Consider the following 18,613-nt stretch of genomic DNA (forward strand, 5'->3'; position numbering starts at 1 on the left):
CCTTTCTTTATATGCAAATTTGAGAATAACTCATTTGAATTTTATCTAGACTGGAGATGTGTTTCTAGAAAGAGAGTCCAGGGGCAAAAAAGACCAGAGGGAGACTGGAGGCTAAATTTGGGATAATCTGTTAAACAGGATTAGATTACTAATACATGGTGTAGAGTATAAATTGTTTTAGCACCATTTATTGAAAAGACTACCCATTTTCCACTAAATTGCTTTGGTACCATTGTTGAAAATGAATTGGTCATATTTGCATCAGTCTATTTTTATATTCACTACTTTGTTATATTGATTTGCCCATCTTATTCTAATAAGGCTTGAAGTCATGTGGCATAGGCGCTCTGACTTTGTGCTTCTTTTCAAAGTTGTTTTGGCTATTTTAAGCCCTTTGCACTTCCATATGAGTTTTACAGTCTGTCCATTTGTACCAAAGACTGCTGTGACTTTGATTGGCATTGCACTGAACAGAGAGATCACCAAGAAGAACACCAAGACCTCAATACTGAGTGGGGTGCATGGGTAGCTCAGGCTGATTGAGCATCCGACTCTTGGTTTCAGCTCAGGTCTTGATCTCATGGGTCCTGGGATGGAGTCTTGTGTTATCAGGCTCTGTGCTCAGTAGGGAACCTGCTTAAGATTCTCTCTTTCTCCTTCTGCCCCTCCCCCCATGTATCATTACAGAGCTTAGACAGACAAAACAATACAGGGCATACTCCTTAAGCTAGTATAATTTAATTTACCATTAGCATTCCTTCTCATTAAATTTTTCATTTTTCTTTTTTAAGATTTATTTATTTATTTGAGAGGGAGAGAAAGAAAGAAAATCCTCAAGCAGACTCCCCCTCACTGAGCACAGGGCTGGATTCCTGGACTCTCAGATCATGACTTGAGCTGAAATCAAGAGTCTGTAGCTTAACCAAGTGAGCTACCCAAGTGCTCCTTCTCGCTAAACTTTCTGAAGTTAGGCAGCAATAAATAAAAATTTACAGGTAATTTAATATGTTAATTAAATTTTGAATAATGATGTTTTTTCAAAATAGTTCATTTCCAATCATCAAAATAGCTATTTGATACAAAGAGGTCATTTTACATGCAATGAATATGAAGATTCTTGATTATCATTATTTTGTTATAATTACATGGCTAATTTTGTTAACTGGCTTTATTTTATTTTTTTTAATTTTTTTTTATTTATTCATGATAGGCACACAGTGAGAGAGAGAGGCAGAGACACAGGCAGAGGGAGAAGCAGGCTCCATGCACCGGGAGCCTGACGTGGGATTCGATCCCGGATCTCCAGGATCGCGCCCTGGGCCAAAGGCAGGCGCCAAACCGCTGCGCCACCCAGGGATCCCTGTTAACTGGCTTTATAAGAGGATCTAGTGTATTAGCACACTCAGTTCTTCTTTAATGCTAGTCTATCAGTCACACAATAATAAATACCAAGGAAAAACTAAGTTCATTCAAGGCTTTAAAAAGACTTAAAATATAAGTGATGCTACAATACATATATCTTCCACACTAATTTAAAAAAAAAATCTCCAAGAGGCCAGGCTAGAGTTACTAGAGAATACAGTATATCTGGCTTTATAGTTAAATTCATACGTGCAGTAAGAGCTCCAAAATGGTAATCAGCTGTTGCACTGTGTGAAGCAGGTTTCTCAACAGCAATAGTACTGACATTTGGGGCTGAATAGTTCTTCATTGTGGGGAACTGTCCTGTGCTTTGTGACATGCTAAGCATCATACTTGGCCTCCATTCTTTAATAGATGCATGCAATAAACCTCAACTGTGACAACCAAAAACATTTCCAGATATTGCTAAATGTCCCCTGGGGGACAAAACCACCTTCAATTGGAAACCAACACTCTTTTTAAAATTTATTATTATTTTTTAAGATTTTATTTTTTTATTTATTCATAAGAGACACACACAGACAGAGACATAGGCAGAGGGAGAAGCGGACTCTCCAAGGGGAGCCTGATGTGGGACTCAATCCCAGGACCAGGACCCCGCCTTGAGCCAAAGGCAGATGCTCAACCACTGAGCCACCCAGGTGTCCCAGGAGCCAATAGCAATAGGTGTCAACCTTGGTTTCATGGTAGAAACACTTGGTGAGCTTTTAAAACTCCCAATGGCCAGCTGCACCCCACAAAAATTAAATCAGAATATCTGGAGTGAGGGGGTGGGAAACAATTTTTTTGAAAGCTCCCCAGATAATTCCAATTTTTAGCTGAGGTTGAGATCGACTACAATAAAGTGACAAGTATATCTACATAATTTTTCTCTCCTTTGCAGGACATCTATGAACTCTCAGAGAGTACAGGTGTATTTTTTAAAAAAGATTTTATTTATTTATTCGTGAGTGACACACAGAGAGAGGCACAGATATAGGCAGAGGAGAAGAGGTTCCTCACAGGGAGTCCGATGTGGGACTCAATTGGGACCCCAAGATTATGCCCTGAGCCAAAGGCAGATGCTCAATCGCTGAGCCACCCAGGCATCCCAGTACAGGTGCATTAATAAGTATCCCCCGGTCACGTCTTGTCTGGATACTAGATGAAGCTGTATACTCAGGAAAGAACTTCTAAGAACTTATTATAAACTCATTTAGTTTTAGTCAACAAATTTTAAAACAATACACCTAACTCAATTTTTATTTTTATTTATTTATTTTAGAGTTTATTTATTTATTTGGGGGGGGAGGGCGGAGAGAGAAAGGAGGGGCAAAGAGGGAGAGGGAGAGAAAATCTCGAGCAGACTCTGTGCTGAGTGTGGAGCCAATGTGAGGCTTGATCTCATGCCTCTGAGATCATGACCTAAGCCAACACCAAGAGTCAGATGCTTAACCAACTAAGCCACCCAGGCACCGCATCCTAACTCAATTTTTAACCAAGTATTTAGAAATTCAATAGCATTGCTGCTGATAGGTGGCAGTGTTAAGAAGAAGGGGATGCTATGGGTGTGGAGAAGGGGTGCAGGAGGGAAAGTAAATTAGGAATATGTTTCCAAAGATATGCAGGGATTTTGTTTCTTCACTGGTTGATAATAATTTCTTTCCATGAGTATTGAGAGAAATGCGTACAAACACGCAATCAATAAAGTTAATTTAGGATTCTTATGCATACATTTAAAATGCTTTTACTATATTAACTCATCAAATTCACTGACTTGACTTATTAAAGAACTTAATGATCTCTCCCTATAAGTTTAGTGAAGACACAATGCAGTGAGCCGCAGAATAAATAAGAGGTGAGGAAGACAACTTCATGTAGACCCCATACATGAACTATCTCAGAGATCTAAAAGTTACCCTGCCTTAGGCTGTCAGGATATTCCTTCAAACTGTTCAAGTTGTCTACTAGATGCTAGGTTATCATGGGGAGTTAAGATCAGTCTGCAAGACAAGAAAACTTGAGACAGTTACATAATCATATGCTGTGTTGCACTGCCAAGTGCCAAAATAAAAAAGAAGGATTCTGTCTAAATGTGATGGAGAGATCACATGCTTTAAAAAAAAAAAAAAAAAAGTTAATATAAGGAGAAAATACCCTCCCCCCACATGTCAATTCCTTAAGACACAGAGTAACAGCAGCCAGGAATGAATTTCTCAGGCAGGATAACTTAATACTTTGGAGAAATTTTAAAGGAGTGGGTGGAAGTCTGAGACAGCAAAGGTGAGGTGGAAATCTAAAGCCAGTTTGGGTAGTAGTGGGGAGGGGAAGAGGGAATACATGGGGTACACTGAGTATGCAGATCTGTTCAAAGTCTACCTACACAAAATAGTCCATTTTCCCCTTCCTATCCAGGGTCCAGGGTCCAAGGTCCAGAACTGCTACTAGACGCCAGTGTGTGTGCTCCCCAAACAGAAGTTTGGAGAAATCCTGCTGAAAAAGTGAATGATCTCTGGAGAACATATAGACATTTAGAAATCTCTCAATATAAAGCTTGTTCACCTAATAGTCAAGTCCAACAGCAGATAAACTCTGATTATACATGGAACTTAAGCTGCCATTTAAAAATATGAACAGGGATCCCTGGGTGGCTCAGCGGTTTAGTACCTGCCTTTGGTCCAGGGCGTGATCCTGGAATCCCGGTATCGAGTCCCACATCGGGCTCCCTGCATGGAGCCTGCTTCTCCCTCTGCCTGTGTCTTTGCACCCCCTGCCCCCGGTCTCTCATGAATAATTAATAAAATAAAATCTTAAAAAAAATAAAAATAAAAATATTAACAGATAACAGAAAGATAATCAGACACGTTGAAGAAAATTTCCAACATGAAGATTAAAAAAACCCCCAAACTTATGACAGTAATAAAAACTCAGAAGAAAAAAAAAACTCAGGAGAGACAATATAAAATGAAATACAGACAAAATAATTTCATATCTCTATGCAAACTTCCATCCAAATTAAAAATGCATAAGTCCTTAGTAATTTCAGATATTTAGACTTATCTCACCGATATACCATTGTTTATTCACAACAGCATTGTTAGTATTATCAAAACCTAGATGTCTATCAACTGTGGTCTAAGTGAATAATAATTCATAAGACAGAATAAGATGCAGCCATTCATAATAACTAATAATTAGGATTATATAATTCTAGTTATTTAGGTATAATTCTAATTGGAATTGTTGCCTATGGTGATAGAAAATGGGTGGCTGAAAGGCAAAGGTGAGATACAATTTCTTCCCTATACATCTTTAATACCTTTTGACTTACAATCACATAAATATAGTAATGACTCAAAAATTAAATTAAAATTGAGAAAACTATAGGGGCACATACGTGGCTCAGTCAGTTGAGGTCATGATCTCAGGGTCATCAGACTGAGCTCTGAGATGGGCTTCACACTGGGTGTACAGCCTGCTTAAGATGGTCTTTCTCCCTCTGCCCCCAAAACCCACATGTGGATGTGCTCTCAAAACAAACAAACAAACAAACAAAAAAACAAAAAACGAAGAACAAACAAACCTGGTAATAACTATAGCTTTTGATCCAATAATTCCATTTCTAAATAGTCCATACTTCAATGTTACTTTTATACAAGCACAAAGATATGTAATTCAAGGTTGTTGAGTACAGTATTATTTTAATAACAGAAAAAATGTCTTAAATAAAGAGCTTAAAAAACACACACTATGAAACATTTACATTATGAAATACTGTGCAGCAGTAAAAAAAGGAATGCAGTAACTTTATATATATGGACAAGAAAAACTACTTAGGACATACTGCTTAGTGATAGAAGTCAGACCAATATGTACGGTATGGTTTCATTTGAATTAAAAAAAAATCTAGGAATAATTGACATAACTTCTATATATAGAAATATAGAAAGATAGGGGAGCCTAAATGGCTCTGTCAAATCTGACTCTTGGTTTCAGCTCAGGTCACGCTGTGGGATCGAGCCCCATGAGGGGGCTCTGCACTTGGCAGAAATCTATTTGAGGATTTTCTCCCTCCATTCCTTCACCCCACTCATGTGCATCAAGGACACTCTCTAAGTAGATAAATGAATCTTTTTTTTAAATTTTTATTTATTTATGATAGTCACAGAGAGAGAGAGAGAGAGAGAGAGAGAGAGAGAGGCAGAGACACAGGCAGAGGGAGAAGCAGGCTCCATGCACTGGGAGCCCGACGTGGGATTCGATCCCGGGTCTCCAGGATCGCGCCCCGGGCCAAAGGCAGGTGCTAAACCGCTGCGCCACCCAGGGTTCCCAATAAATGAATCTTAAAAAAAAAAAAAGAACCATAGAAAGATAAAGCTGTTGGGAATATTATAATCTCAGGAGGGTAGTGGGATGAAGGAGAGAGTAAAGAATGATTTTTATTCGATCCTATACTTTTAGACTGTTTCAGTTTGTTATAATAAGCATATATTTGTATGTTTTGTAGAATTCATAACATATTGAGTATCTCATAAGGTGTTAGTATCCAGGATATAAAAAGAACTCTTACAACCCAACGACATTAAAAACAAACAACTCAGTTAAAAAGTGGGCAAAGGGCTTGAATATATTTCTCCAAAGACGTACAAATGGCCAATAAGCATAAAATATAATACCACTAGCTAATCAGGAAATACAAATCAAACTGAAATGAGATACTACCTCACATCCATCAAAATGGCCACTATCAAAACTCCAGGAAGTAACAAATGTTAATGAGGATGTGAAGAATCTTGTGCACCGCTGGTGAGGATATAAAGTGGTGTAGCCATTATAAAGAACAGTATGGTGATTCCACAAAAAGTTAAAAAATAATTACTATATGATCCATCAATTTCATTTCTGGGCATATACCCCAAATAACTGAAAGCGTATCTAGAAAATATATTTGCACACCAACGTGCATAGCAGCATTATTCACAACAGCCAAAAGGAAACAACTTAAGTATCCATCAGTGGAAGAATGGATAAACAAAACATGGCATACACATACAATGGAATCTCCGACATATGCTATAATGGATGTACCTTGTGAACATGATGCTGAGTGAAACAAGCTAGTCACACAAGGGCAAATACTGTATGGTTCCACTTATATGAGGTTCCTAAAATAGTCAAATTAATGAGATAGAGATAGATAGCATGGTGGTTTCCAGGGGCGAGGGAAATGAGAATGGGTAATGAGTTTCAGTTTTGCAAAAAAAGAGTTCTGTGGATGAGTGGTGGTGTGGTACCACAACAATGTGAATGTATCTAATATCACTGAGCTATACACTTAAAAATGGTTAAGATGACAAATTTTATGCATTTTGCCACAAAAAAAAAACACAGAAAATATTGTGGTTTTATTATAAGCAAGCTTAGGGGCAAAGTGTAAAAAAAAGCACCTTGTCTACTTGGGAAGAGGAAACAAACATTATATTTAAATGGCAATTTAAATTGAAAAACAGCAGAATATGACAGGATGATTAACTTCATTATTGTTTTTTAAAGATTTTATTCATTTATTTGTGAGAGAGAGATCATGAACAGGGGGAAAGGAAAGATGGAAAAGCAGACTCCCTGCTGAGCAGGGAGCCTGATGTGGGATTTGATTTCAGGACCCTGGGATCATGACTTGAGCCGAAGGCAGAAGCTTAACCAACTGAGCCATCGAGGCACTTGACAGGATGACTAAGTTTGAAAATCATAAATCAATGATTTTCAACCTTTTTCTCCCTTCCTTCCTTAATGCAACTGAATTCTAAGTCACTTACTTTTCCTATCAGCTGTAGTAGTTCATTTTAGATGGCAACAAGTAAAACCAGGCTAAGGCTTACAGATAGTAGAGTGCGGATTTAGAAGGAGCCTGGGTTCCCTGCTGGAATTACAGAGCTGCTGAAAGGAAAACTGAAATCTTTTGTCTTGTTGAAACTACTGTTCATTGGATATTCTGTTATACACAAATCAATTTAATCCTTACTGGATAAGGCTAAAAAAACAACAACAAAAAACTCTGTTCTTACCACTCCCGCGCACCCTTCTACTTTTTCTTTCTTCATCCCTTAAAAACCTGTCTGCACTCACATCTACTTACCTTTCAGGACACTGCAATCAGGCTTCATTCCTCAATAAAATATGGAAACTGCTCTGGCAATAGATCCCTGTGGCCTATTAATGACACATCACACGGATCTTTTTCTTGTCTTCCTTTTTAAATTGAACTGTCTGAGGCACAGGAGACTGAACACCTCAAAATAATCTCTTTTCTCAGATTATATTATGCTTTCTTGTTTCTCTTTTAAATTCCTTTGGAGGGCTCATGTTCTTCTGCTTAACCCCTAAATACCAGTTTTCTCCCTATCCTTAGAATTTCTTACTTTCTGAGATGATTTTCTATTGCTTAAATTTCCAAAAGTTCTCCAAGACCTACACACGGAAACAAGTTTAATTCTCTTGGCCTGGTCTCTGACATCTTCTCTTTGACTCTGACTATAAGCCACTATGCACTGAGTATCATACCTTCTACTAAGAATGCCCTTCTGAATCTCTAGTCAGCTTGGAAAATTCAGTTTTTATGATTTTACACGTCACCTCTTCTGTGATGCTGGCCCTCACTCCATCAAGTTGATCTGGAAACTCGTTCTTTGTGTCCTGCTTATTTACTGATCTGTTTTTCCTGTTTGAGGGTAAGGACTATGTATATGTAACACTTGATAATTTAATGCACTCAAATAAATTTACTTTAAAATCATTTATTCTAATTTGTTGATTGTAACAAAACACTACTAACTTCTTCCATGATCTCTTTGTCCTTGGAAGTGGTAATACTAAAGTCTTAATAAAAGAAAAGTACTAAATACCACCTACCAATTGCCACAAATCAAGCTGGGGGCAGATAAAGAAGCCAAGGTAGTAAGAAATGAGGAATTGATAACTAAAGATTCAAAATAATGACTGGGCTCAGGGGCATGCAGTTTTTATAGGCAGGGTATTGGAAAAGACTCTGGTTTTAAATTAGGAGACTTGGTTTGTACTTCAGTTATGATTACAATGTATTTAGTACAGTGAATGTGATTTGGAAAAGTCAGTCAACCCTTTCTACAACTGTGTCATATAAGAGAACCAGTTCCTTCTGGTATAATAACGTTATTATAGCTCTATCCTGCCACTCTTCTATTATTCAATCATTCTATTCTATTCTATTCATTCAATTCATTCTATTATTCAATGCTTTTTCTACTATTACTAAAGAGTTGAGAAGTTAAACAGTAAATGCAGTAAATGCACTTGTGAAAGTGCAATTGGTCAGAAACAGAAGGTGAAGAAAAAGAGACGATTTAACTATTCCTTTGAGAGTCCAGTCATAGAAACACAGAAAAAAGAGAAACTGGGATTAAAAACTTCTTTGAAATAGACCACATCAAGCAAGTCTGGAAAAAAAAAAATCTTACCTGAAAAGTAATCATTTAAATACTATACAATGTATTTAGGGTAACAATTCAGACACTATAAAAGTACATTTCAATGGTAAAAATCTTAGAACAATTTATATCTTAAGACATATTCAATATCCATATTTACGTGTCAAATATGAAAAAGTAATGCTGAAATTGATCACTTTTATGCTTTAGTTTATTTCTAATCAGTTAAAAATATTTAATATATAATTAAGGCATAGTAGTATACTGCCCTCAAAAATTTAATTTTAAAAAGAATAGTGCGTGGAATAAGTTTCTAGAGGTAACAGGGATTAGTGCAAAAAGAGCCCAGCCTTAAAGTACAAAACCTTGGTTCAGATTTGCCTAGTGAATTCATTTCTTTGAGTCATCCTTAAAGGGAAGGAGGGATGATATTTGCTTCCACTTATTGTATTCAAATGCTATTACCTTAAACAATATATCATACACCTAATAAATTTATGAATAAATTTATGAATTATGTAGACATAATTAGGCTTAATCTAGATTTTAGACGGGTATAAAACATTTATGTATCATTTAACTTATGAAGTGTTCATTATTTTAATACTTTCAAAACAAGTGTTCCTAGAATCTATTTCTGCCTTCAAGGTTGTCCTAAGAGTTTCATTTAAAGTCATTAATAGAACAGAAATCACAAACTTAAGCTGGTAAGTATCAAAGCATCATACATATAAAATTAATATTTATACACAAAATGGTTATATAGAAAATTAATATAGTCATATTCCTTAAAAATATTAAATATTTTTTAAAGGGATTCAGAGAGAACATTTGTGTACGAGAAAACACTGCAGCCAAAGTTCAAGTTTACAAATCTGAAAGTTTGTGATTCTCCCCAGAATGAAAGCAAACAGATTTTTAGGACTGCTAAAAGAGGCCATGTTTCAGTTAGTGAGAAATCCATTTAAGATTAACGCTTATGTTTCTTTCCCAGGTAACAGGAAAAAGCAGTAGTTTTTTCCTGCTACCCTCCCCTGTTGCTAAGTGTTTCTAGCAACACCAGGCTTTCTAGATTGGTTCATTCCATCAGCTTCTTCTATGGGTCAGACTTCAAGATCAGGAACAACTTTAGAAGCATAATGTAAACAGCCTACACAAAATGACACAAATGGTTAAATTAAAAAAAAAAAAAGAGATGGGTAAATATATATATTAGACAGATACCCAGAATGGGCCAAAAATATTTATCTCAAAAGATAAAAAACATGAAATACATTCAGTATGATCCAGGATCATTTTTTGTTGACAACAGGCAAAAACTATAACAAAGATAGAAATCATGAACCTTTTCTTGTGTCAAACATCCCAGAGATCTATAAAACAAAACTCATTAAAAATACTAAGAGGAACTGTGACAAATGTCACTTTTGTAAGAGATTAACATACTATTCATCTTCAACTGCTTAAACAGACCAAAAAGAAAGGATTTTACAGAATTTGAAAGATTTGAAAAATATAGAAAAGTGGAATTAGCATATCAATAGAGTGAATACAGTATAAAATAAAGAGGCTGTCCAGAAGTATTTATAAAAACTAATAATTTGTTAGACTGAAAGTAGACCTCAACAAATATAAAAATTCAGAAGTTTAATAGGCTTCATTTTCTGATCATAATATAATGAAACTACAAATTAATAAAGTGCAAAACAACAGAACTCTCAAGAACATGAAAGGTTAAAAACAACTTCTATTTGGGATCAAAGAAGAAATTAGAACTATAATTTTACTCTAGTACAACATAATGATAATTTTAACAATCATATCCATACCTAAAGGATACAGCCAAAACTATAATCAGAGGCAAACTCATAGATATAAATGTTTGTATCTTAAATAAGAATGAAAACAAAGAATTCTATTTAGAGTAAGAAAAAAATCCCAAGAAAATCAGGAGAAGGAAAAGAAAGGCACCTAATAAGTAAGAAACAAAACACCACACGCAAAAATACCCCCCAAAAATCAAACCACCAAAAAACAAAAACAAAACACCCTGATATATCAATCTTAGCTTCATTTTTTTTCTAAAAGAAAACCAATAGAAATAAACTACAGCCAAGTGTAATTTGAAAAAAACAGAGGAAAATTCAAATGTATAAAATTAGAAATATGAAAATAGATATAAGGGATTTAGAAGATAACTCAATTTAGGAGAGAATAATAATATGCAATGCTATGCTGATACATCTGAAAATCTGAATGAATTCAATGAGAAACAAATTACCAAATTTGACTAATGAAGTAAAAACCTAACCAGAAAAAAAACCCACAAAAAATTGTCAAAGTATTACCTCCAACAAAGCCTCCAGGCCTAGATGGTTTTATGGTTGAGTTCTTTAAAACTTTCAAGAACAAATAACTCCCATGCTATATAAACTGTTCCAGAGCACAGAAATTTAGGGAAAGAGTTCCAATTCATTTACGAAGCTGGCCTAACCCTGATATCAAAACCTGACAAAGATAGCACAAAAAAAGAAAATTACAGACCAAAATATTCACTCATAAATATAGATGCAAAGATCCTAAATAATATACTTGAAAACAGAGATCAATAGTACACTATAAGATTATACATCTTGATATGAATAGAACATTCATTCTAGAACTAAAAGAAGGGTTTATAAATTAGGTAATATCTTTATATATCACATCAATAGGTCAAAGAAAAAAGCACTTCATAATAATCTCAATAAATGCCCAAAAAGCATTTGATAAATTTCAATATCTTTCTCATAAAATAACAAATAAAGTCTTGATCAACTATAATACATCCTTAACAAAGAACTATAAGAGGAAATGATGCCTATCATTGTTATTATTTAAAATCAGAAGGAAAATTATCAAAGAATAAAATAAAGAGAATAAGGAAGGTACACAGAATAAACTTTACTCAAGAGTCAAAATTAACTGAAAAATTAGGATTAAACAAAGTTCAGTAAATATAAAATGTACAACATAAATAACAAGTCTACAATATCCTATAAACCTAAACAAATCAACAGTAAAGCAATGGAAAGAATATTTTCAATATAAATAACATAATAAAAATTACCAAGGAATAAAACTTAGTAAGAAAAATAAGCGGATTTAATTGAAGGGAAAAAACTGAAACATCACTGAAGGGCATGAAAAAGATGTAAATTACGAAACATACTTCTAGCTCTGAAATTAATTTTTCTAACATAAGATTTCACATTTAATGCATTTTGAATCAAAATTCCCTTGAGGTTTCCTTTTTTAAAGTGAGAAAAGTGGTATCAAACTTCATATGAAAAGCATTAATTGGTCTGAAAATAAAACCAAGGAAAATTTTTAAAAAGAGGGATAGTAAGGGCAGTCTGGTCCTACCAGTTTTTTATACATTTAATAATTAAAATACCAAAAATGATTTGGTAATGGAATAAGGACAAAATAACAAGGAAAAAGAACTGAGTAGAAAGGGCTTTGGTAAGATCAAAGTTATATTACAGATCAGTGTTTTAAGAGGAAAAAATGATTCAATAAATAAGCATGGAATAATTACTTTATAATATTTAGAAGAAAACTGAAATCAGTGCCTTATTTAATGGCATTCACCAAAATAAATACCAGATGGACTAAAGGATTATATATAAAAAGTGAAGTAAGAAATATCTTTTTTAAAAATCTAGGAAAAAAAACATGGGTATTCAGCTGCTAGTGGCATAGGTAAATTCTAAGCGTAACAGCAATGCTACAAGCTTCAAAGAAAGTGGCTAAATCAAATTACTTATAAAGAGATTTATTAAAATAAACAGCAATCTTGAAAAATATTTTTAAAAATCTTAATAGATAAGATCCTTAATATATAAAGGTCCATCCATAAACCAGCAGCAATCTCAATTTTGATAATCTACACTAAATTATATCATCAAAAATGTTCAGTGCAATATTATTTGCCACTGTTCCCCCTTCGAGAATTGTGTAAACAGTGGAGCCAAATTTGGTTAATAACAAGAACATACACACAAAAAGAAGGCATTAGAAAAAATAAAAAGAAATAAACCGAAGTGGTTATTTTTAGGTAGTAAGATTTACTGGTACTAGTTTTTTTTTTTTTTTTAAATACATTTATAACTTTTTGCCAAAACTGTAATGATGAATATATATTACTTTTGTAATTCAAAAATAATATAAACACATTAATGATCATTTTCCTAAACATAGATTATCAGAATTCAAAAGTTTCAACAAATACAAAAGTTCATGATCATTTGTAAAGTGTTTTTGTATGCTGAAAGCCCCTTAAAGCTTTATGTTCCTATTAGTATCTTAATGTAGAATGAAGATAAAGTTAAAAGCAGTCAGTCAATGCTGTGTTTGATTATATCTTCATTTTTTTCTCTCAAAGGGATTTTGATTTTAATGATTATGACAGAATTAATTTCATAAAAAATATATCTGAACATCACTGCAATGAGTTATACAAGGGTCTATGTGTAATAGGATAGCTTAAAATAAAGGTATATTTCATATTAATAACATTTTTTCAGTGAGTATTTAGAATATATGTTAAGTTTTTATGCAGGAAACCTCATTAAGGTACTCCAAATAGGAAGATGACTATATAATAGGCCATTGGGAAAGGACAAAATTTCTCTAAAAATCTTTACTGAGTGTTATTTTGTGTCTAATTGAAATCTCTTTGTGATTTAAAATTCTTGTACTTAAAAAAAAAGTAGTTATACTACATTTTGCTTTCTTTAGACAACACAACTTAAAATAATTTAAAAACTTTTTTTTAAAATAAAAAACCTTTAACCAGCTACTTCCTGATACTTGATCTACATCTTGCCTGTTTGTAGTCCCTCCTACATTTTTCATCTCTCTCAAGTTATTTAAACCCACATGGCAAATTACGGTTTTAGGCAATGAACGATCAAATAATAGAATACTTTGAATTTGGAGTTCCCACGTGTTACGATGCTGTGAACACACAAACATACTTTCTTCTTAGCCAGTCATGCTAATACATGTTTCTCTGCTGTGTCTCTTACCATAGTTGTATTATTTGTATGCATGCATACTAATTATATGTATACTAATTCATATTTTGAGCAGCTTATTTATTCACCCTAAGTGGAAGTCACAGCCAGGTTTATTTCTAACTACTTGACCAATCTTTTCTACCCACGCAGTATGCTATCACTCTAATTTAAGAAGTGTGCCCTCTCGCCCATTGTGAAACACTCATGAAATCTGAGTTCTAGACCTGTATCATTCCCTAACTAGTTTTGTGTCACTGGGAGAGCCACCTACCTTCCCTGGATTTCAATGTTTTTATCTATACCATGGAGACAGGAGTGCACTAAAAGACTTAACGAAGTCTTTTAAAACACTGAAATTTTATTATCAATGTCAGGGATCAGAGTCCATTCTAACCACTCTTAATATTAAATTAGCGTCTACTATGTGGAAACCCTGTAGAGAATACAACGGTACATAAAGTATATCCCTGGTGAAATGCTTTTTGAACTAAAATACCCAGACTGAGATACAGAATTATACTAATTATGAAGAGAGGCATAATCATTAGCATAATTATTTCAAATTCCATGAACTATTTCCTTTCTAGTCATATTATTATAAAAAAAAGTTCCTACTTTTTTAGGAAAGTTACCTACTACCTCCCCTTTCAACTCTAGTCAAATTCCCTTCCTCTTTTATCTCTGTTGTTCTCTACTACAGCTACAAATTAATTGCTCAAAATTGAAGCTCCCAGTGCTTCTGCAAAATGATGGAATGTTTTATTTCCCTTTTGTTTAGGAAAAACCTGTAACTTTTCATATGAAAAGAATTATGAGAGTTTATGGGAATCTCAGAAAATGATTTGATAGAAAAATGTAACAATTCTTTGTCAAAGGCAGGAAACCTTTAGGAACATAAGGACTGCTTTAATAGGCCAGAGTCACACTTCCACAAAGATAGGGTACTGTCTCTAATGATGATGCAAAGGGTTCTATAGTGGAAAGACACCATTTCAAAAAATATATGATATCTTGAGTTCTCTTAATTCATTATGAAAATGTCATACATTAATTTGTCCAGCTTGCCTTTTGGAAAACCACCAGGACATCTTTGGATTACTTGTTCCTCAACATTTTCTACTTCAGACAACTTTTAGAATTTTAGAGCTTTAAGAAATGCATTACATTACCTCTTCAATTGTCTCACTTTATAGACAATGTATAAAAAAAAACAGTGGTTAAAACACTTGTCCAAGTCACAAATTTAACGACAGAATCTAGTCTGTGGATCCTCAGTCCAGAGTTTCTTCAACCTATCACATGTTTACTGATATTAACAACCTTTTAATGAGTTAATATTTGCTTCTTTGTAGTTTTATAGGGTTATCTCTATTTTAATTAATTGAATTTAGTGAAAAACTAATACTTACTATAAATACATACTTATTTTTTCATGAATGGAAGGGGCTGTGTCTTATTATATCCTCAGAACTTAATACAGGGTATGGCACATAGTAGATACTCTATAGATTATTATAAATTAAGAGAATGAACTTTATAGACTTGGGTCATATGCACTCTTAGCTTTAATTTTCTTAAAGAAAAAAACGTCTAAAGCTCTTCAGTTTAACTTTGTTCCCTTGATCATTTCAGACATTTTTCTCTAGTTTTTCTCCAGGTCCATTATGTTTCTTAAGATGAGGGAATCACAATTTTCAATGAAAGTAGAAGTTTTCTTTCTATATACTAAAATCTCAGTAAGTGTAGTCCCTTCGTGTCATTTTATACTGATTAACAAACAGCATTTATTTGACACTTTTCTTTCAAATTGTGTAAGTACAACACACGAATGCTTGCTGATTTGACATTTAAATACCCTGAAAATGTTGGTTTTATTTACTCTGCCATAATAAATTCTGTCTTCTGTATCAATTACAGAAGTGTTAAACAAAACCAGACTTAGCAATTATTAAATTGTCTTTATCCAGAAAGGCCCATTAGTCTCTATATTTTTGTTTCCTATACTTAAATAAATTATCTGTACAATCAACATTATTTGAGTGTCTAATATGTATAAGCCACTCAACTTCCTCATTCATGAATAAGTAATTCACAATATTCCAAAAACTTACCCCTTTTTTCATTGGTGTAGAAAAGGATTAGAAAAGTTTTGGACATATGAAAACGTCCCTTAAGAAGTCTAAATGAAAAACATGTTTTCATTTTTGCTTACACATTAACTTATTTATTACCTTCCACTGTTCTTCTAACTCGAGACACACTCTTCCTTTCACCCTTAAGAACTCTATAGGAACCCTTTTATTCAGCAATCCTATACCATTATCATTCTACCCTCAAACATCCCTCCTATCATCCAGAAGAACTTTAGAGAAATCCTTTTATTCAATAATCCTATCTTTTATGATATTTGCTACCAGAGAAGCTTAGATAGAGATGGAAAGCATCTTGGAAATCTCTAAGGTAAACTCCCATATACTAGCATGACATTCACCAATTTTAAAACAAATCACTATAGCCGTGTGTAGTACTTAAGCTCTGTAACACCTCAGCATGCCTAATATATGCACATTTTACTTACTTGTACTCATCATAGACTTCCTGTTTGGGCAATGAAGTCTCAGGATGTTCTTCTAGGGTATTTCGAATCCAGGAAAAGGCATGCATTTGCTGTGCCCGACTAGATGACACGGCATTCTGATCACTGATTGTAAAACAAAAACATGTTTTAGCTGAACCGGCCAGCAATTGATAATTTTTGAGCCAGGACTTTAAGTTCTAGTAAAGAATTGCATGTAAACACACTATTAATGACCAAACTAAAGCCATACAGCAGATGCCCAGTTATCTATATACCAATTGTCCATTTGGGGTTGTGAGTCATCTTCCACAGCTAGTGACTGACTGAAATTACTGCCCTGTTCCATCCCTCCGGATGGTCTCTACAGTGGCAGAGGTGATGGAGTACTGACAACATAGGTATTTGTTTTGGTGAAAATGATCCCTAAGTGGGTATTTGTTCACTTACTTGCCTATTCATTTGCCTAAACTTGCCAAATCATCAAACTGTTAAAGTTATGGAAAAAAATATTTTCTATTTGCTTATTAGCATTTTCAAGTAACTACTCTGAAATCTTATTAAGCACTTCATGTGCCAGAATACAAATCACACCAGAGAGATCTTGAGAGGACAAATCTCCTCCTACAGTCCTTCTTGTAACTGGCTCCCCTCCCCAGGCCAATATTTCTACTAAACATCCTAAGTTTTTACTATATGGTAGCATCATTTATAAAAACTAAATCCATAAAATGGTACACTCAAGATAACATGAGGGAAGTTCCTTTTTTGATTCTGACATTCATCCCAGCTAACTATAACAATTTATTTAATTTATTTAATTCCAAAGATACTGAGTTTTTAGAGCAAAAAAATTATTAAAATGGCTATAAAATTTGGTTTGAGGAAGAAGAGGTAAAAGTTAACAGAATTTTCATGCCACTTCTTTCTATACACAATTTTAAAGTAACTGAATTTTAAGTATAATGTACATGAATGAGTGAAATGAACTTTGAGAAATACTTAAAAGGATGAAGAAACTTTTAATAGAATGCATGAGCTAACAACTATTTTCTATATGAGACTATTAAATGTTTTTAGTAATGAAAATACAGGACTATGCCCAAACACACTTAAAGTATCGTATATTTATAATACATTCATGTTTCATATACGCAATTTTAAAAAATATTGTGATCTGTTCACATAGAAGTAACTAAAACAACTCCTGCATCTTCATTGCTTACAATACCCATCTATTTATTTTCTGCTTTTCAATTCAATTTTCACAATCCCTCATACTACATAAATACATCTGTTTAAAAAACATAACCCAAATTGTATTTCATAGCATTTACCCAGATGTACAAATGAATCAGCAAAAACTATAAGTAAACACTTAACCAAATATGATCAGAGTAAAAAGATCTATTATTTTGCCATTCTGTTTTCTGATGATTTTAGGAATAGCACACAACATTAACAACCATGACACACATACTTTAAGTATGTCCTATTAACACTGTAATTAAGGGAAAAGCAAGAAGAGAGATATACCTTTTCTCTCCATTGCTGAGACCAGAAGGCAGCTGAAGGTAGAGGTAGAGTTTCTCCAGGTCTGTAAAATTCTCAACTTCTTTCTGATTACAAAAGATTAAAAAGAAGACATCATTTTTAAAACAATTGTTTATCCTCAACAAAATTTACTAACACCTGTGTACTGCTGGTAGGAAATGTAAATTGGTGCAGCCATTGTGGAAAACACTATGGAGTTTCTCAAAAAATTAAAGATAGAAATACTATATGATCTAGTAATTCCACTACTGAATATTTACCCAAGTAAAATGGAACCATAAATTCAAAAAGATATATGCATCCCTATGGTTATTGCAGCATTATTTATAATAGTGAAGATATGGAAGCAATTTAAGTGTCCAGTGATAGGTGAATTGGATAAAAAAGGGTGTGGGATAGATATACAATGGAATATTATTCAGCTATAAAAAAGAATGACATCTTACCATTTGCAACAACATGGATGGACCTAGAGGGTATTAAGCTAAGTGAAATAAGTCAGTCAGAAAAAAAAAAAATCACAAAGAGAAATACCATGTGATTTCACTCATATGTAT

General features: G+C 33.8%; 1 protein-coding gene across 4 annotated transcripts in view; it reads right to left on the reverse strand.

Annotated features, from left to right (window-relative positions):
• RFX7 (regulatory factor X7) overlaps positions 1–18,613 on the reverse strand; it is a 132,400-nt gene that overhangs the window by 34,443 nt on the left and 79,344 nt on the right. For 3 of the 4 annotated variants that reach the window (XM_072808725.1, XM_072808726.1, XM_072808727.1), the window contains exons 4-5: positions 18,039–18,121; positions 16,506–16,628 (exon numbers count right to left, since the gene is read on the reverse strand). In XM_072808725.1, coding sequence (XP_072664826.1) covers positions 16,506–16,628; positions 18,039–18,121 — 206 coding nt within the window. Of the gene's footprint in view, positions 1–11,212; positions 11,237–16,505; positions 16,629–18,038; positions 18,122–18,613 lie in introns of those variants that run through there. The other variant, XM_072808728.1, reaches the window with a different exon arrangement.

This window comes from Canis lupus, chromosome 32, assembly GCF_048164855.1.
Source record: "Canis lupus baileyi chromosome 32, mCanLup2.hap1, whole genome shotgun sequence".
NCBI lineage: Eukaryota > Metazoa > Chordata > Mammalia > Carnivora > Canidae > Canis > Canis lupus.